Genomic DNA, 19,476 nt, shown 5'->3' on the forward strand with positions numbered 1-19,476 from the left:
CGGCTGCTCAGACCAACCAGCCTGTGGTCCTAGTGATCAGATTTTAAAACACAATGGGGACACATTAGTGAACTCACTTCAAGCTGTCCACTTGTGACCTGATCATCCAAAACACATGGAGACAAGATATTTGATGACACATTATTTAAGCATTTCTTAAATAATATGCACACCCTTATTATACAAGTTAAACTACTCAGTAACAAAGGAACAGATTGATTCTGTCCTTGTGTTTTTGTCCAGGTCCTTGTTTGCCGGGTTATTTCTGCCAAGGTGGAGCCATGGAGCCAACACCGCAGCGCACCGACAACTCCTCCAGGAATGGCCCTTGCCCCGTGGGCCACTACTGTCCAGCAGGGTGCCTCTCCCCACTTCCATGCCCTCTTGGCAGTATTCGCAACACCATCGGTACACATAGTGTTTACACTCATCATGAAATGGCATTTTAAGCTGCAACCTGCAGTTCTATACTTGGCTGACTGGTTGGTTCACAAAATTTTCCCCACCCTTTGGCATCTGAAGAGGTCAGGTGTTTATGTGTGTGAGGATGTCATGCCAGTGGTAGTGTGGAAAGATTAGACAGGTAATTGACTGTTCACTTGACAAAAATGTGCGAATGCATGCCCATATGTGGTTGCAGCTATTGCAAATCCACGCTTGTTTTCCGTTAGAGTCCCACCATTGTGTGATGGATTGAATAATTTGATATCCATATCATCTTTTTAATTAGGAGCTAGCATTTGCATTTGAAAGAGGTCCTAATGGGATCTTTTGTTGTCGGCTTGTCTGATCTGCATCACTGTTATCTGTTGTCATAGGAGGGGTGTCCATGGAGAGCTGCTCTGCCTGTCCTGCTGGTCACTACTGCTCCACCGAGGGTCTGGCCGACCCCAGTGGCCCCTGTGCTGCTGGTTTCTTCTGCCCTTTTGATTTCTCTTCAACCACTCCATATGCCTTCCTTTGTCCCAAGGTATGGGTTTTCCATATACAATTTAATTACTTTTTTTTCTCTATATTATCTCTCTTCCACTGATTTCCCTTCTCTGTCCTTCCCTTTTCCATTCAAACTATTGTTTTCTTAGCAGTATCTCTCCTGGAGAAGCTTGTGCCATATTGATTATTATTAATGTCCTGCTGCATTGAGTCACATCCTCTTTGTCATTTTCATTGTCTCCAAGGGCCACTACTGTCCACAAGGCTCTGCCATGGCCCTGCCTTGTCCTACAGGAGAGTACCAGCCGAACCCAGGCTCAGATAGCTGCATCCCATGCCGACCTGGGTTCTACTGTGAGGAGGCCATAGTGGGAGAGCCATGGCCATGCCCACCACACTCATTCTGCCCTGCAGGTATTCTAAAAGGACAATTCTGACTACAGGGGTACATTTAATTTATGTGTAACCTGAAAAGCCATCCCCAAGAACACAAAAAATGTCTGTCATTCTTGTGTTCTACTCCAAAAACATATTCCTTTGTAATAATCACCATGCAATTAATCACACTGTCAGTCTCCACTGTGTTGCATCTTTTTTTTCCCAGGCACAATGGTGCCTCAGCCCTGTCCTAATGGGACATACACTCATTCAAAGCAAGGAGGGCTACAGGATGAGAGAGAGTGTTTACCCTGCCCTCCGGGGAAGTTCTGCAGGTACACAGGATACATCACAGCTCCTGCGTGTGCATGCATAAGCTCTCGAATGTGCACTTGTCTCACATTCACAAACATCCAGAAACACACGCACACATAGGAACACACAAATGGCTACACGCACATCCCGCACAGACACATGCTCGAGGCAAACATTCATCTCTGCCCTGATTATACTCACAATTAGCACAATGCAGGAGTATATCATGTTCAGGAGTCACGGTTCACTCAACAGTCAAATTAACACCTTAATATGCATAAATATAATGAATGTAGATATGGCGGGTGAAAATGTTAGAAACAATGTAATTACCACTCTGTGTATCTAATGAAGCATACGCTGTAGTGTCTTTGAATTGTCTTTGTGTGTATACGTGTTTCTGCGTGAGTTTAAACTAACCCTGTGTATATGTTCTTCAGAGCTGGTAAGATCCAGGGTTTGTGCGCGGCGGGTTATCTTTGCCTTTCTGGGAGTGCCGATTTCACCCCTCAGGGACCAGTGTCTAATCTGACCCAGTGCCAGTGGGGCATGCAGTGTGCTGGACCATGTCCGCCAGGTACAATACATCAATTATTTAACAAACAAACGAACAAAAACACTTTCATTTTTATGTTTTTTGTTGGTGTCATACTTATCATACATTCTTTGACATGTGAGATTAGTTTTCCAACTTTTTAACTTAGAGATTTAATCATTTTACTCTTTAAATATTTAGAATTAATTGCTAATGCCTGCAAGTTTTTTTTATTCCAGGTTTCTACTGTCCTGAGGGCGCAGAGGAGGCTGAATTGTGTCCTGCAAACACCATGAGGAGCTCCCCAGGAGCTGCCAGCCTTCAGGACTGTCTACCCTGCCCACCTCAGTATTGGTGTAAACCTGGTATGAGCTTCTCTTTATGTCTGAGTGTTTCTGTAGCTAGTGTAATCCATTTTTCAGATTAAAAATGCAGGATGGAGTTTTAATTATGAAGAGGCCTTTTTTGACAAATTGGTTTTGAGAAGTGATGAAAAGGAATGGCAGAGTTTGAGACATTGATTCCGGCAATCAAAGCAGCTCTGACAGTAATTAACACTGGTCATTTCTATTTTTGGTCAAGAAGACGGTTTTCAATTCTGATGCTTGGGAAGCAGCATAGTGTTTGCTTGCTGTCCTACATGATAGTTAATTGCAGCCACTGTGTGTCTCATGTGTAAACTGAGTTATAAGTGGGTTCCAGCAGGATCTTTGGATTACAGTTACAACCACAGGCTGTGAATTGGAAAGAGCCCTGCCTTAAAAAAAATACAACAGAGGATGGGATAATGAAGGGTGCACAGGTTTGAAGTGTAGCCAGGGGCGAGTACTTGATGAGCCTTAAAAGCGATCAATAAAGTATTGAACAGGATTCCTTGACTGATCGGCAAAACCATAACATATATGGCGTAAAATAACCTCACCATGACAAATCCGAAACTTTTCTTTTCCTTCCTAAATGTTGGCGTGTGTGTGTTTGCAGGAGACCCAGTCCTTCATCTGTGTCCGGTTGCTCATTACTGCGATGGTCTGCCTGGCAGTGACTTTAACGGAGGGACAGGACCCAGGCCATGTCCGCTGTACACCTATCGAGATTCCCCTGGAGCGGGCAGCAAGGGTGACTGCCTGCCCTGCCCTCCTGGTTCACACTGTAACAGCACAGGTCTGACATACTGCACCCCACGCAACAGGCTACAACCACTCATTAAGAATATAAACTTAACACATATGTCACAGATTCCTTCATTTTCCATTACGGGGGATTTTTTCTCTATTCTCATTCATTCATTCACTACATCCTGTGCCTGCAGTATAATGAAGTGTAAAATACACCTTGGTAGTCCTCTCTCTGGTGGGTTGAATTTACATTTGTAAGGACAGATCAAAGAAAATTACCTCTCAAGGTTGTATTAATTTCAGTATGTACCTACATTATTATATTATATTATGTGCCTGAGCCTCTGCCTGAGATAAGAGTGAAGGAGGTATAATGTGACTGAACACACTGAATTTAAAACTTGTTATATCTGAGGCTATAGTAATGATTTAGTAATGGATTTATATATAAAAAAATTCAATCTTCTTCAAAAATGCTTGACATTATTCAAAATATAATCCACATTGTTACTTTATCTAGAATAGTGGTTGATTCCCAGTATGTGGTCTCCTTCCCTCTTCTCCCTCTGGCTCTTTGTAGCCATAAAAAAGGCTTCTTAAATTGTGGGTTGTAACGTTGGAGTCACTTTCATGAGCTTATTAGTTCCGCTTTTATTCATTTAAGGTCCTGCTCAATGTGTGTGGACGATGATGCAGCAAATTTATTTCTATTTTGCTCATAGCATGTGAAATGATGAGCAGTTTTCAGAAAAGTGTTATTTTCCAGGACTTTCGGACTACTCCAGCAGTCCTTGCCCACCTGGTTTCTGGTGCAGTGGGTCTGGACCCCCCATCCTCTGCCCTGCAGGCACCAAGAGGCCTCTTCCTGGAGCTGCTGCACCCAGCCAGTGTGAGCCGTGTGCAGGTGGGACCTTCTGCCCAGACCCGCGGGCCACAGGGAAGCCTAATGAGGAGGGGATCCCCTGCAGGGCCTCCTATCAATGTCCCATGGGTAGGTTTATTGATACAGTGTATAATGTTGGCATTGTGTGTAATATTCTGTTTGCAATAATTCTGAGTCTTTCATTTTAATAAGCACCTTTCTCCCTAAAGACAGTAAAGAGGTACTGCAGTAATGAATTTTTGGTCGTAATCCAGGTGCAGTCTCAGAGAGGCTGTGCAGAGCTGGCTCATACTGTGGACCTCAGACTGCCGAGCCTCAAGTCTGTCCTGAAGGGTATTTCTGTCCGGAGGGATCTCAATCCTACCAGACCCCCAAACAACTGTGAGTGCATAAAAGGTCCAATACTCTGACACCTGGAATGCAAACACACGTTTGTAAAATTGACATGGACATGTAACTGAAAAGCTTAATAAATTTTGCCTGATCGTACACCATGTGGGTAAAAGCTTTATAAATAACCCTGTTACTATGCCCCACAGCTGTCTATTTCCCTACTACTGCCCAGCCAACAGCTCTGCCATGAAGTCCTGTGAAGGGGGCTCCATGCCTGTGAATACCAGTGGGCTCAGAGGATCCAAAAACAGCTGCTGTAGTGTGTGTGAGGGAGGCACCTATCGTCCGTACCTTTCCCCCATCCCACATTGCCTTTCATGTCTGCCAGGTTACTTTTGCCCCCCAGGTACCTTACTCACCACCGTAAATCATCCCAGATATCAATGTATGTGTGTTGTTATGATAGGCAAACTCTGAGTAAAGTGTGACTTTATTATAATTCAACAGGTGCAGACCACTACAAGAGTTTCCCTTGCCCTCTTGGGTATGTTTGTCCCATGGGGTCCACCCAACCAATACCATGCCCCCCTGGCTCCTTCGGTAATCTTACTAATGTTAAGACAATGGATGACTGTCATCCATGTCCAGCGGGCACCTTCAACCACCTGCCTGCTCAAAAGGCCTGCTTTCCCTGTGGCAGCTCCTCCACCTCACCAGCAGGTTAGATCCAATCAGGTGCTTAGTCTTAGTTTGTCTTTCCACTGTCCAACAATCATCAGGTCTGGTTTGGTTGAAATAAATCCTTGATTCGCCCAGTTGGATGTGAAAATATACTGACTCTATACGTGCTAAAATAACTGTTTATTTGAATGTGGTGGTTGACGACAGTGATTTTGAGGCTGTTTCTAACTAACAAAAAGGATTCTATTTTTGAACAAAAAGGTTTATCTCTATAGGGATCCTTTCCATAATGTTGGCAGACACTTAAAATAACAATTTGAGCCTGTCAGTGGCAAAAGCAAGCACTTTTTGTGGATGTAAATTGATGGTGCACAAATGCCCCATGTAATTACATTGCAGCCTGTTTTGCCACTGCCAGCTGCAGCACTATTGCTCCATAAGAGAACAATCTAAAAAATCACTGTCTCTGTTAGTCACTTTGACATGAAAGCATGGGAAAATAGGGTCCTGGTTGAAAAACACTAGAGCTACCCTTTAAGTTAATTTACAATTTAAAAAGTGTTTTTCATCTGCGTGTGTCACACTTGTTTCCTCAGGTTCTTCTTCTTGTACCTGTATTGGTAAGAATCGTGCATTCCAGCACTCGGATGGTTCATGTTTGTGCAGAACTGGTTTCATCTTCTACAATGAACTGGATTTCAAAAGCTCTACTTCTGACAGTGAACTGGACTGCCAGCCTGAGGTCAGTAGCATAATCAGTTCCTGTATCAAAATTCCAGTGATTCACATCTTTGGGCAATTCATCCAAATATATTCACTTCCATCCAAAATGCTTTTTTTCAGAGTTTAAATTTGCCATGTCTTCCTTTCAACATTTTTTAGGGAAATGCAGTTGAAAGTTTGGGTTGATTGAAAGTCTGCCAGACAGATCTGTCCTTGTGTAGTTGTATTGACTGGAAAAATGCTGAGCTTCAAAGACAAATTGTGAATGGAGAGTTGCTAAGCACCCTGCTGTCAAGTGTCTTCTATTGAAGTCCTCTGGTGTTGACTACCACAAATGAATTATCAGCCTGTGGAAATCACTGCCTCGATGTTGAGCATTGATTGTGCCTTGAAATTATTTTTTTCAGAGGTAACACTGTGAGATGGGGAAAATACTCTTCTACTGGTTTTCAGCCATGAATGATGTAACGACCAGCAAGGTCAATGTGTTTGAAGTCCTTTTAGATGTCTGTACATGCAGTGTGTTTGTGTATGTGTGTGTGCTTCAGGCAAACAGACGGTGTGCCACAGGACAGGTACGTCTGGCAGCATCCAGAGAGTGTGTGTCACCTTCCATCCACTCCTGTAATATCACCTGTGGGCAACATGGAGGAAGTCTGGATGTGGAGATGGGCATGTGAATATCTTTTATACTTTTCAATTCAACGTGGTCCTTCAAAATACCTTGCAGAATCAATTACTACACCTAAAAATCACCATGTAGAAACTACTAAAGGTAGATGTAATAAAGAATGCACTACCTCGTATTGGTAAATAGTCTGATATGCTGTCTTTCTGTCTCTTGTCTCTCATCTGCCTATTCCTGATGCCCCAGCTGCCAGTGTGAGCGATACGTGTCCGCTGAAGAGCTTTGCAACACTTCCTGCCTTTCCAGACTACCCCAGCTGTCTGCCCAGATCTCGCAAGATGGACACCTGCTGCTCAGCCTTAAAGAAAGAGACAAGATGGTCTGGGCCAGAGTAAGAGAGTGGTGACAGGGCTATTGGCAAACTGATGATTGGCTATACCTTACAAGATAATGGGTTTCTTATTTACCTTTTACTCATGTATTGCACTAAATGTGTGTTTGAATGAAAGGAAGGGATTTTTGGAAGCTGCTGCAACCAGATAAGAATAAGCACAAATCTTATATTCGTGTGTACTGATGCAGCCAAAAAACTTTTTCGGTCTGTAGGGTAGCTAGATGGGTTAGTTGGCGGAAAGCTTGCTGAGGGATTTATCACGGTCTTGGCCAGGCTGAGTCTCAGCAGGACACCTGGAAAAGTGTTGCAGCTGCACATTCGGTGATATCATTGCATTACAGCGAAGGGAAAATGATAAAGAACGCCTTTCTCCATGCAGGAAAATGGATTTAGCAAACAAAATATCTACTTGGTCTCATAATTTAAGGTAGTTTCATTGCCTATGAATGTAAATGTTTTGTGTGCACTGGGTTGAGACCTGTTTAGAGATATTTGGCGGCCATGAATTGTATAATTTTTAAACAGCTGTCTGTGAAATATCATTTAATCACAATAGTATTTTCTCCAGTAGAAGAGCCTTATCTACACTTGAAAGGTATACTATGCAGGATTGTTGGTTTCTTTTGTAAAAATGAAAGTGAAAACCAACTCCAGATTTACTCTCCTTTATTGGTTGCATTGCTATATTTGCATTTTTTAGGTGCTGTGTCCCCTTGGATGAATCTGCTTACAGTCTGACACCTGGTCACTGCTTTATCATAAAGCAGAGATAAATTCAGCCATTATTTTTACCATAATCTTCATGTCTAGCCATTGAAACAAAAGTTAAATATGTAACGTACAACTATTTAAAACAGACATTAAAGCACATCAAACAATGAACACAATATGACATAAATATTCTTATTGGTTTTCCAATGAAATGCAAATGGATGCCTCATCAGTTTAATGAGAGAAGACATCTCCAAATCACTTATCGATATCTTGTCATCTTATTTCTTGAATTTATGTAGTAGTAGCAGTTCTTATTGAGCTTGTGTCTGTTTACTTCCAGACTGTAATGAATGTTTTAGGACCAGATATCCATGCGACGAGTATTGGTAAAATCCATTTGGTCCAGTTCGATCCTGATGGGGTGTTTGGTTGGATTCCCACACAGACAGAGCTCATCAATCAGTTTCTGACAGGTGCCTGGTTTTGTAATAATTTTAACCAAACCATTTAATGTCTGTATTCAGCATCATTTAAAGGAACAAAGTGATCGTCTAAACCCTGAGCACAGATTTACCTTTATTCAGGACCAGTGGAACTCCTGAATACAAGACCCAGAAAGAAGAGAGACACAGGACATGATGAGGATGATGATGATGCCAACCTAGCTGTCCTTCCTCGTATCCCCAACCCCATCGCCTGTCTGTCCTCTGGTGACATGCTCATTTTCCATCTCACCATCAACCACACTGGTACCGAATTTGTTTACCTTCGTGTTAGTTTTTACATCATGACAGTGGGATTTCCTTTTGCTTTAAACACATCTTGCAGTAACTTTCTTTTTATCCCGAAGACCGCCATCTCAGCCACTTCCCAGTGTACCAGAAGGACCACCTGTTTAACAGTAATCCCAGCTGGGACTTTGGTGCCTTCAGACGTCTGCAGATACTCATGAAGCAGACAAACTTCAACTCCACCAGGTATAGTTGAATCTGTAGGTAGGAGCCTCAAGCGTTGATTATCTGAAATCTAATTTTGTGACCAAATCCCCTCTATACCACAAGCTTTTCTCTGCCCCTCTCCTTTTCTCAGGTTTGCCCATATGTTTTTAGAGACAGGGAAGTATGTATTTGTTGACAGCGCTGTCCCAGAGTGGAGCATTGTGGTTGTGGTCAGTGAGGAGGGGACAGAGTGTGACCCTCGGGCCTCCGTCTTCCAGCCCATGACCCCGGCACAGCTGGTTAAGTACGGTATTGTCAAGCAGCACAGACTCAACCTTCTACCTGACTGGGGAGTGATAGCAGGTGTGTATCCTTACTGTTCACTATTAATGCTGACTCAACATTTTATCATGCAGGTGCCTGGCTGTAATGAGTTTGCTTGTTATTTTATCATGACACTGACTGTGTGTAGGGATCCTGAGTCTGCTGCTGGTTGTTGTTGTGGTGTTGACCACCACAGTGCTAGTTCTGCGACCGGGCAAAACAAAACTTGTCTCCCAGTGGAGGACTAAGCCAAAGTGGCGCAGCCTCGGGAAGCCCTTCTGTCCAGCGGATTGTGTTTGCAGTGGAAACAGGTCTGTTGGCTTGACACCAGAAGTGATGGTGTGTGTATTTTATCCTGGACACTGATGTTGGGTTTCCTTGTAGCACATATGCTACTATGTCCTGTATGTACCCTTAATGATATATTCTGTCTCATTTATCAGGTCAACCTCTCTATATAAACCATGTAAAATGCATAACCTATGTTATGCGCGTGGCTTTGTATTTGTGTTTTAGCATAGCTGTCCCAAGCCCAGGTGGCTTCCTGGGCAGTAGGGGTGTAGGAGAGGGAGCAGAAGCTGAGGAGCCCGCTATTTCAAAAGGAGGTAAGCTCACTGTTTATTATTCTGTGCTTAAGCAGGTATAATATTTACCATGTTCACCGTCTTAGTTTAGTTTCACTGTATGCTGAAGTTTGCCAAGTAGCACTAATCACAAAGAAGGGCTGAGGCTGCATGGGAATGTCATTGACTTCACTGGTGTTCAGTCACAAAGCAAAGTGCTGGACAAATTCCTGTCTGTTTCAGTCTGGATCAAGGTAGTAGACATACCAAACCCCTGACAACCCATCATTGCCATCCATAGAGCAGGCCCATAGGTAATGTGCCAGGCTTTAAAGCCAATTTTCATAGTGGCCAAACAGTGTAATTACATCTGTCACGTGCTGCCATTTGGCCCAAAAAGACTTTTTCCCATTGCCTTAAATGGGCAAAGACATGTCTGTAAATCAGTGGTTAATTTGTTTTGAGTGTCACAACCCCCACAAAATGACTCATTTCATTATCAGAATTTGATCCATTCAGTCTGATAACATTTGGAAAGTGTAGAAGAACTGCAGTAATGAATCATTTTATCCCCATTCAAGTTAGCAGAGTGCTAAGTGCTTGGCAGGCAGAAGTCTCTAGTGTGCCTGCTCTAAGGGCTTACAGAGTACAGAAGCAGTGCTGATAGTCCAGGTAACTTTATATGTGGCAGTTGAACTTTTTTGGCTTCATCAGAATAAACAGTCTCCAAGGCTGTATCGAATTCTCTTTATGCATCCATGCTATAGAGCCGCGCTGCCAGCAGGGCTAAAAGAATACACAGTATATGTGATTAACTCATCCATTTTTATGTTTTTCTGCTTCTGTTTAATAACCTGGCCATAAATCAGTCTTTGCAAATGTTCCCAGAAAAGTCTTCACAATGCCTTTTGACTGGTTTTCAATATATTTGCCATTGTTTTTATCTGCTCTGTGGTAATGCTTGAAATACCTTAGATATAGAGTTGGCTGTAATGTTTCTCACTTAGTGCCCATTGCATTATTCATGCGACTTGATAGGGTGTTTAAATGCCCAATGGCCGAGTCATTATGAAACCATCACGCATGACTAGGTTGCAGTTAACAGCCCTTTCCCCATTTGATTGATGATAAAGAAAATAATGGCCAATATCACACTTAAATGACTTGTGCTGTTATCTCTGGCTCTCTAGTTTAGCCTCTGCAATTTAAATTCAAGTACTTATCATCCATTGCATGCTCCATCTGGACTGTCTAGAAAGCTAGAGAGGCTCCACTGAATTGTTATGGCGCCCAGTTAAGGAAGCTTTTGATTTCAAGGTGCAGCCATTCATCAGGAGAGTATCTTGGATGAGACTTTTTTCCTTTTCTTTTATTATTGACATTTACTGCTCTCGTTTAGGAAGTCTGTCAGGGCGCTGTGATTTGGAGGAGTTAAATGTGAAGACTTTGTACGACAAACTAGAGGATCAGAACCTGCACATAGCCTCACAACTGGCTCGACACCGCAAAGACACACAGGAGTTTTACAGAAATATTTGTCAGCAGACTGAAACACTCAAGGTGAGTTTTATAATGGTGGAGTTAAGGCATCAAATAATTATTTCAAGAAAGAATCGACTATTAAAATATGTAATATTCAAGACTCAAGTGCCACAAAATGCAATTAAAATCGTATATTTTATTTCAGAATGTCTTCGACAGTATGGATCACAAAAAACTGAGTCTTCTTAAGGAGCTGCTCGTCCACAGTGCAATGAGAGATAAACCATCTAACAGCAGTGCAGGAGGCAGAGATACACAAGGTAAAACTTAATGATGGGAACAGATTTCGTTAGAGAAACTTTTCAAAGCAATAGTCAATGGGCAAAGAAAAAAATCTTCTTTTGAAGAAACAAGACAAACTTGTCTAATCATTAAACCAAGATGATAAAAGGAATACCTTGTACTTTATTGTTGAGAGTTAGATGAGAGGATTTATACCTCTTTCTCTGTCTATTAAAAATGTAAAGCTACTGTTAAGCTTAGCATAGCACAAAGAACCAAAGCATAAAAATAACAAAATAGTGCAAAAACAAAATTGTGGTTTCATGGTGGGTTATGTGTTGATTAAAGCTGAGGAAGTGGTTTTATTTTATTTTTTGTGGGTTTTTGGCATCATTGGGCAAAAAAAAAAAAATCCATAAGTACCTTTTAGCATATTATAATTCAAGTGGTGTGAGAGAAAACTACACTTCCGCAGAGGCTGAAAACTTTGGCATCCTTAATTAAATGTTTTTCTTTAAACTCTGTCTTGCATGCCACTGCACACCCCCATCACCCCAGCTGAGGCCTCTATAGCATTACTCGGCGCTGTGCTCAGGTCAGTGGAAGCTCTCTTATGCAGGCTGACAGGAGAGGCTTGGCAGAACCAGGATTTGCCTGGTCCCCTGTACTGTCTCAGCGGCCCTCATGATGCCAGAGAATGTGAGCCGCAAGCAGGATACACACAGCCCGGTGACACCAACATGTGCTATACACAGGTACTGTAGTGGCATTCATTGTGTTTGTAGCATAGACTGTGTATAAAGATGGCTGGCGTGTCTCCATTTACCACCCACTGTACAGAAGTGAAGCTAAAATAGCAGCAAAAAAAAAGCAGCTGCCATCTTGTTCTGGTGACATCATTTGGAGCCAGAGTCTGAGCAGTAGCAATAAACCAATTATGAGCAGCACCACTGAATGCAAGCCCACCAGTTGGCTCACACGGGTGTCAATCTTGTTGTAAACTCCCTGTTTTATAGCATTAAATAACTAATTAAAACCAAACTTATCAGAAAAATGAACACTCAAACATACAGCAGCATGACTGAAAACATCTTTGGAAAATTTTTTATTTGGTGTGCTCTTTCAGTTTTCAGTTTCAGTTTGGCCCATGTCCCATCCATGGACATAGAGGGGGCGGGCTTTATGACCTGTACTGCAACCAGCCACCAGGGGGTGACTGAGATGTTTTGGCTTCACTTTTGGGGAGCTGTCTTTGTCTATCTTTATATACAGTCTGTGGTTTGAAGCATATCTTGACATAATTAATTGGACAATAATTTTGTCTTTTATGTACACAGTTTTCATCAATGAATATGACCAAAGCAGAGCCAGGTAAGGAACAATCTAGACCAAGGTTTATTGAATTTTTTGAGACATTCAGGATGTAATTCACCCCAGTGAGATGATCCTGTCTTTGGCAGTCCATTCACAGAGCACAGCTCCTTGTCTAAGCGACCACGACCTGTCCAAGCTGGTCAGCATATCACCTCTATTCAAGACGCTGCAGGAGATCCAACAGTCTTTACAGAGCCTTAACACAGCTGAGTCTAGTCAGCCTCTCCACAATGGTACAGAAGCATGATGACAGAAGGCCTAAGAAAGATAAATTAAACTCATAATTAATGTGACATAAAATTATGGTAAATATGAAAACTAAAATGCAGCATTTTCCCTCCGTTTTAGCAGCTCCAGAGCGTTCTGTCCAGGATAACCATGATGGGCAACTTATCCCAACTGCATTGGATAACCTCTCACCTCAGCACTCTGCCGTTTTCCTGTTTGGCTGCCAGGTGATGCAGTCACTTGCAAACTGCCCGCTGTTCCCCTCTGTGCTGCTGCTGCTGGCCAAGTCAATCCCTGTTTCTTCGTCTCCCTCTAACAAGGATATGCTGGCACATTGCTCACGGGACTTTTATTTCGATGCATCTAATCAAATCCTTTATCTGTCAGAGGCAAAGCTTCAGCACGTGGGACATTTCATCGCGACTATTCTGCAGTCCATGGCCTACATAGCATCAGGTAATCAGATAGTATAGAAGAGAGTCCGAAGAGCCAGTCTTGTGTCATTGTTTGGCAACAGTTCATGTAATACAGCACACTAGCTTTGGCAATCATCCTTAAAAAGCACAAAGTATGTAATCTTCTTTGGAAACAATATGATATTTGTTTTTCTTTTTTTATCCAGGATCCAAACCCCAGAGCTTTATGCAAGCTCTCCACGAGGCCATTTCAGCTTTAAGCCTTCAGCTGTTCAACTTCTCTTTCAAATGGAACACAGCGGAGGTGAGTAAGTGCTATTTAGGCCTCACACATCATCCGTCATACTGCGTGGAGAGGCTACAGATCACTGTTTTATGCTTTCTGTTCCAGTCAAAATTCAACGCTTCAGATGGGCAGCATGGGGCATTGGTTGAGGAATTTCTCAACATTACAGTTCCCACTGAAGCGCAGTTCTCTCAGCAGCTATTAGCAAGCAGGTTGGTGACAAAAAGAAGACCTTCAGCAGAGTTTATAATGTTCCTTTTAAACAAAATTATGTATTTTAACACTTTTCTGCCTGTTTTCCAATTTAGACTTCAGAAATACAAATATTTCAAATTAGAACAGCTCATCACAAACCTCAAACAGAGTTCAACTGGGGGTGCAGACACAGGTAAGACAACTGATTGAACCCTAGCCCCTTAGTTTGACACTATGCATCTATCACTGCAATGGCAATGGCACGAGACATGCATCAACAACAAACAAAAAGTGATTGAAAATATCACCATTTAGAGACTGGATAATTGCTAAATTACTTAATTTAGGAAAAATAAACATGATATTTATGACATCCATAGTCAGAATACCAAATAAAATACCTTGGCGCACAGCCTCTTGACTTTCAATCAATGGAAAACATATCAAGGTCTGAACAGCAGTCTTGCACACTGTTTTTTTATGTGGTGATGATGGGTTTAATGCTTTCAGAATACAATTTCCTGCCATGGAGCCATTAATCCATAACCGCAGGCTATCTAGTGAAACCCATAACGTTCCCATATTATATAAATATATACTAATAAACACATTTAATTGTGATTTTAGATTGAAGTCAGACACTTTTCTATTCCTCCCCATTCACAAAGCCTGAACATCATTAAACCATTATCGGAAGTCCTGAAAAGAAAAAGAGTGAAGTTGATTTTCACTTCCATCAACTAAAGAGCTTTTGTTCCAGAAGAATGGACCAGTAAGTCAACACAAACAGTTCATGACTTTAATGGCAGCATGCCAATAAGCACTGAAGCTATTCTGAAGGCAATAAGAGGCTGTGCTTCTCCTAGATACACAATAATCATATACTAAGTGTTTCAGTTGTGTGTTAATAGATCAATGCAGATTCCACTAAGACATTACCAGTGCGATGTGAAAATGTTGTGCGGAAATATGGAATATTCGCCTGTGGATTTCCCGTGACAACTATGCACACAGGGTCTGGTGCAAATTATCGTCAAGAAAAAAAAGTTTCCTCCTAAATAGTGCCTTTGTCCACTCCACACAACAAAAACAGAACAGACACACAATTTCATCCGGAAATTAAACGCCCATTGCTTCCAAGTTCCATTTTTCTCTGAAAAATACACTCTCCTTGCAGTTTCAAAGATTAATGGCCCGGAACTACACCTCTTGGTAACTTACCGACTACACCATTTGGTCCATTTGTCAGATCTCCGTTCTGACAAATGGACTTGCACTTGTATAGCACTTCTCTAGTGTTTTCCAACCACTCAAAGTGCTTTTTACGCTATGAGTCACATTCACAAATTCACATACTGGTGGCCGAGGCTACCGTTCACAGCTTTAACACAATCAATGGAACCAATGGAACAGCCATCGGGAGCAATATGGGGTTCAGTATTCAGTATTTAGTTTTTTGATTGATTGATTGATTGATTGATTGATTGATTGATTGATTGATTGAGTATCTTGCCCAAGGATACTTTGACATGTGGACTGGAGGAGCAAGAAATATGAGTAGCTTGTTCTTCTTAGGGCCCTCACTACCATTGTTATATCACTACTGCGTGGAACATTACATAATGCCAACCAGGGAAGAAGGATTGTTTGATTAAGGTCCAACAGGCTAGCACCCACTGGTCCGATGACATCATTCTGCATAATTACCAGCCATGTGCTTCTGTTTGTTTGAGACCATTACCAACTTATAACATTTCTTGAACAACATACAACTAGCAAGTGCATATCAGCTACATTAGCATCTTCACTGTATCTCAGCTAAGCAGAAACCAAATTGATAAGACATTTACCATTTTAATTACAAGCTAACTGAGCTAGAGGTATGGCAGTAGTTGGAACAAAGGATTTTATTGGTCAAACATATACAGGGGTGTGCAAGCATTCATAAGAACCCACAAAATACGTTTTGAAGAATCAAATATCTTCGTAAGTGCTTTATCGTAGGCGACTGGACTTGCTTGCGTTTCTTGAAGATGTTTCGCCTCTCATCCAAGAAGCTTCTTCAGTTCTGGAAGAACTGAACGCAAGAACGCAACCAAGCCCAGTTGCCTACGATATAGCACTTACGATTACCATGACCTGGACGACTGAGAATCTTCACTGACAATCAAATATCTTGTTTACTTTCTGCAGGCTTACCACCAAAAGGGACACCGATGCAGGTACCACTCCGCTACAAATCATAGACTATCTTGAAACTGTAGAGAACAGTAACTGTTCCTCAGCACCACACGTGACTTTACCATTTCCTTTATCACAGATGTCCTGCATAGAAGAAGAAATTGACCGCATGAATGAGTCTTTCTTGCAGCTGAGCGTGCAGCTACAGAAGAGAGCTCAAATGAGCACATGGCTAAAGGAGAGAGAGAACAGTGCTGGCGACCGTTCTGCGGTAATTATATAGAATACTATACATTTCATGTATGAGGACATAATCCAGAAAACTAATCTGCATGATAATTTAATTTTGTGATGTGAGGGGCTTAGAGAATAATCTGTTAATAGTTCATTTCTGACATTTTTACTTCCTCACTACTCACTGTAGCATTTCATACATATTACATACATACTGTAGGTGGCATAGTATTACATTAATAAATTTAGTTGACTCATTCAAGCATCATGCTGTGTTCATGTTCATTTGCTCCTGTTCAGCCCTGACTAAAAAGAAAAATGTATGAATCATTATGCATGAATATATGTGCCTGTATTTGCATATTTGCTTCATTAGTTATGACTACGTGCATGGATTCATTGATATATTTTACCACAAATCATGGATAATGTATTCTCTGTGATATATCCCCATGCAGAGGGCAACACCTACAAGCATGCAGAGCCTGAGTCGTAATGGAACAGTCCTGCTGGAACTGAAGAGACGCTATGTATCACAGCGCCTCAATGAGCTCCAAATCACATTAGGCCACATCAGACAGAGCCGGCAGCATGACAACAAGTCAAAAGACGGGACAAGAAGCAGTATGAAATCAGACAGCAGCACCACTCAGCAGGGGCAGAAGGAGCGTTATCCTGGCATGGAAGGCTACAGCCCTGCTGACGGCCAGCGGCAGGACAGTATTCTTGCTAGTAAGAGTCACAGCCAACAAAGAGTAGAGAGCAGAGGTCTCGGTAACTATAAACTGGAGAGTCATATTTCTGACCAGCAGAGGAGTGACACTGTCCAGAGCAACAACCCTGACACATTGCAGGATTGCCAGATGCTGGAGAGCCAAGACTGCTTGCATCACAGCGTCCCAGGAAAACAGGAGCTGAGCAGTCAGATCAAAATACAAAATACAACTGGGCATACAGCTATTGATGACATGTGGGAACAGAAACTGGATCAGAATGTGGATCAATGCTGAGAAATGTGTTCTGCAAAATAGCTCTATTATCTGTGCACTGTATAATATTCTTCCGTGTTTGTTGAAGGATGTTCTGACTGACCTCTGTCTTAACTCGCACCAGCTTTAAAACAATTAAGATGTGTCCTTTTTAATTATCTGTGATCCTGAACAAAATTATTCTCTGGCAACAAGCAGCTGTGTGACACAATCTGTCATGTTGTCCAAATAGTTTCTCAGTCAGGAGTTAATAAAGGCCTTTTAAGACAGGTCCTGGTCATTACCATATTCTAATTAAGACAGTAAACTTCTGCTAAATGAACACAAGGTGATACTTATGCTCCCGTGTTCCTGCCCGCAGCAACCTCTCGCTCTTGTAGAGGTGACGACCCACAACATGTCTTCATGAATATTTCATGTTAAACTACAATTCTCTCACCTTTCTTCTGTTTCACAGACATGCAGGTCCTCTAACTGTTCCTCTCTAAGCCCTTTTTTTTATTGCAGTGAGCTTTGACTATAACCAACAGCTCACCCAAGTGAAACTAAAAGTAGCAACTAAACTTTAAATCTTGTTAGAGAAGTCTGTGCTGCACTACTACTGCCTTCCTCTGGTTCGATAGTTTATCCGACGCAAGGGGTTCTGGTTCTTATAATAGAAAGTGAGTATTCCTACAGGGGGCTGTGAGCCAAATCAGAAGGTCAGATGGAACAAGTCTTCACTTACTATCAGTGTTAGCTTAGAGCTCTGTGCCAAGTCCCCCAGGTTGAATCTGGCAGTGCCCCGTAGCAGTGTGTACGTGTGTGTGTGTGCGTATGAGGGGTGTGGTTCAGTGGCTCCCTGAGATTATGTGCCTTATCAGTTAGATTAGCTGCTACGTGCCGCTGATCTGGCCTGTGTGTGTCTGCCTCACTGTGGGACATGGCATCATATAACTCCAGGCTGAGCTGCTCTGGAGCCGTGTGTGTGTGTGTGTGTGTGTGTGTGTGTGTGCGTGTGTGTGTGCGTGTGTGCGCGCATCTTTCTGTGGCGATGTGCAATGGTACATTATGCTTGCTCTAGTTGTTTACATCAACAAGGGTTATTTTTAGTAGGATTGTATTTGTGTGTTGTTTGTGTGATTATATGCATAGATATGTTTATGTATGATGTATAAAATTACATACGAAATGCAGCTGTTGGGAATATTTAATAAAAACAAAATGCTTACATCTGAAAAGAGTGAACTGTTTGGAAGAATCAAAAAGGTCTGTGTTTACTTCCATCTGTTTGTTGCCATTTTAACAGGGAAAAGAGCCACAAAACAACATTGAAATCAAACCTGAGATCACACACAAAATCCCATGCCATGTGTGTGTATATATATATGAATATTCATTTCACAACCGCAAGTTGTCTTCAGTGTTGTTTCTGTGAATTTGGCAGTACATCCAACCAGCTTCACCACCGCAGACCAATGTAAACCAGGTTTGCACAACTGAAGAATTTCTGCAAAATCATCTGAGGGAAGCTCATCTACATGCTCGTCATCCCCAACAGGGTCTTGACCTGACAGCAGTTCATCGCCATTGAGTGGAAAACTGCTCAGCTTCGATGGCGTCTGGCACTGTAGAGAAGCGTACTCTCCACGGATGAATCCCAGTTTACACGGTGTTGGACAGATGGCAGACGGCGCGTGTGGCGTCATGAGGGCAAGTGGTTTGCAAATGCCGGCACTGTGAGCAGAGGGGTTATGGAATGGGCTGGCGTGAGCTATGGACAACAAACACAGGTGCATTTTATTGACTGCAGTTTGGATGCACAGCGATATTGCAACGAGATCCTGAGACCCATCATCATGCCATCATCCGTTGCCATGACCTCATGTTGCAGCCGTGACAATGCACGGCACCATGTTGCAAAGATCTTTACGCAATTCCTGGAAGCTGAAAACATCCTGTTTCTTGTATGACATGCATACTCACCAGACATTTCACCCACTGAGGCTGATTCTCTGGATGAGTGTGTGTGACAGCATGTTCCAATTCCTGCCAATATCCAGCAACTTCACACAGCCATTGAAGAGAAGTGGGTCAACATCCCAAAGGCCATAATCAACAAGCTGATGGACTCTATGTGAAGGAGATGTGTCGCGCTGCATGGGGCATATGGTGGTCACAGGGGATACTGGCTGCTTCTCTGGAGTATCTGTGACCAAAAAAAATGCATTTCTGTAACACAAGTCATGTTAAATCCTAATAAATGTATTTTTTGTCATGATAAAGCAGCACATTTTAGAGCAATGCTTCCCAACTGGTGGGTCACGGTCCAAAAGTGGGTCATGGGTCCATTCTGAATGGACCACAAGTGAC

The 19,476-nt window shown here is 42.3% G+C and overlaps 1 protein-coding gene across 1 annotated transcript in view; it reads left to right on the plus strand.

Moving 5' to 3' along the window:
* The window catches only part of si:ch211-286b4.4 (zonadhesin), a 58,756-nt gene extending 39,891 nt beyond the window's left edge, over positions 1-18,865 (plus strand). Inside the window, exons 49-80 of the mRNA XM_049575908.1 lie at positions 244-408; positions 819-970; positions 1,179-1,347; positions 1,538-1,646; positions 2,067-2,203; positions 2,401-2,526; positions 3,143-3,322; positions 4,043-4,267; positions 4,414-4,540; positions 4,699-4,898; positions 5,000-5,212; positions 5,770-5,915; positions 6,445-6,572; positions 6,771-6,915; positions 7,973-8,105; positions 8,217-8,381; positions 8,483-8,609; positions 8,722-8,933; positions 9,043-9,205; positions 9,411-9,499; positions 10,857-11,017; positions 11,145-11,259; positions 11,780-11,976; positions 12,559-12,592; positions 12,682-12,828; positions 12,944-13,279; positions 13,446-13,543; positions 13,631-13,737; positions 13,834-13,913; positions 15,914-15,942; positions 16,041-16,172; positions 16,594-18,865. Coding sequence (XP_049431865.1) covers positions 244-408; positions 819-970; positions 1,179-1,347; positions 1,538-1,646; positions 2,067-2,203; positions 2,401-2,526; positions 3,143-3,322; positions 4,043-4,267; positions 4,414-4,540; positions 4,699-4,898; positions 5,000-5,212; positions 5,770-5,915; positions 6,445-6,572; positions 6,771-6,915; positions 7,973-8,105; positions 8,217-8,381; positions 8,483-8,609; positions 8,722-8,933; positions 9,043-9,205; positions 9,411-9,499; positions 10,857-11,017; positions 11,145-11,259; positions 11,780-11,976; positions 12,559-12,592; positions 12,682-12,828; positions 12,944-13,279; positions 13,446-13,543; positions 13,631-13,737; positions 13,834-13,913; positions 15,914-15,942; positions 16,041-16,172; positions 16,594-17,145 — 5,099 coding nt within the window. The 3' untranslated portion in view covers positions 17,146-18,865. The remainder of the gene's footprint in view (positions 1-243; positions 409-818; positions 971-1,178; positions 1,348-1,537; positions 1,647-2,066; positions 2,204-2,400; positions 2,527-3,142; positions 3,323-4,042; positions 4,268-4,413; positions 4,541-4,698; positions 4,899-4,999; positions 5,213-5,769; positions 5,916-6,444; positions 6,573-6,770; positions 6,916-7,972; positions 8,106-8,216; positions 8,382-8,482; positions 8,610-8,721; positions 8,934-9,042; positions 9,206-9,410; positions 9,500-10,856; positions 11,018-11,144; positions 11,260-11,779; positions 11,977-12,558; positions 12,593-12,681; positions 12,829-12,943; positions 13,280-13,445; positions 13,544-13,630; positions 13,738-13,833; positions 13,914-15,913; positions 15,943-16,040; positions 16,173-16,593) is intronic.
* Positions 18,866-19,476: the final 611 nt, after the last annotated feature.

This window comes from Epinephelus fuscoguttatus, linkage group LG5 (assembly GCF_011397635.1).
Source record: "Epinephelus fuscoguttatus linkage group LG5, E.fuscoguttatus.final_Chr_v1".
NCBI classification, from domain to species: domain Eukaryota; kingdom Metazoa; phylum Chordata; class Actinopteri; order Perciformes; family Serranidae; genus Epinephelus; species Epinephelus fuscoguttatus.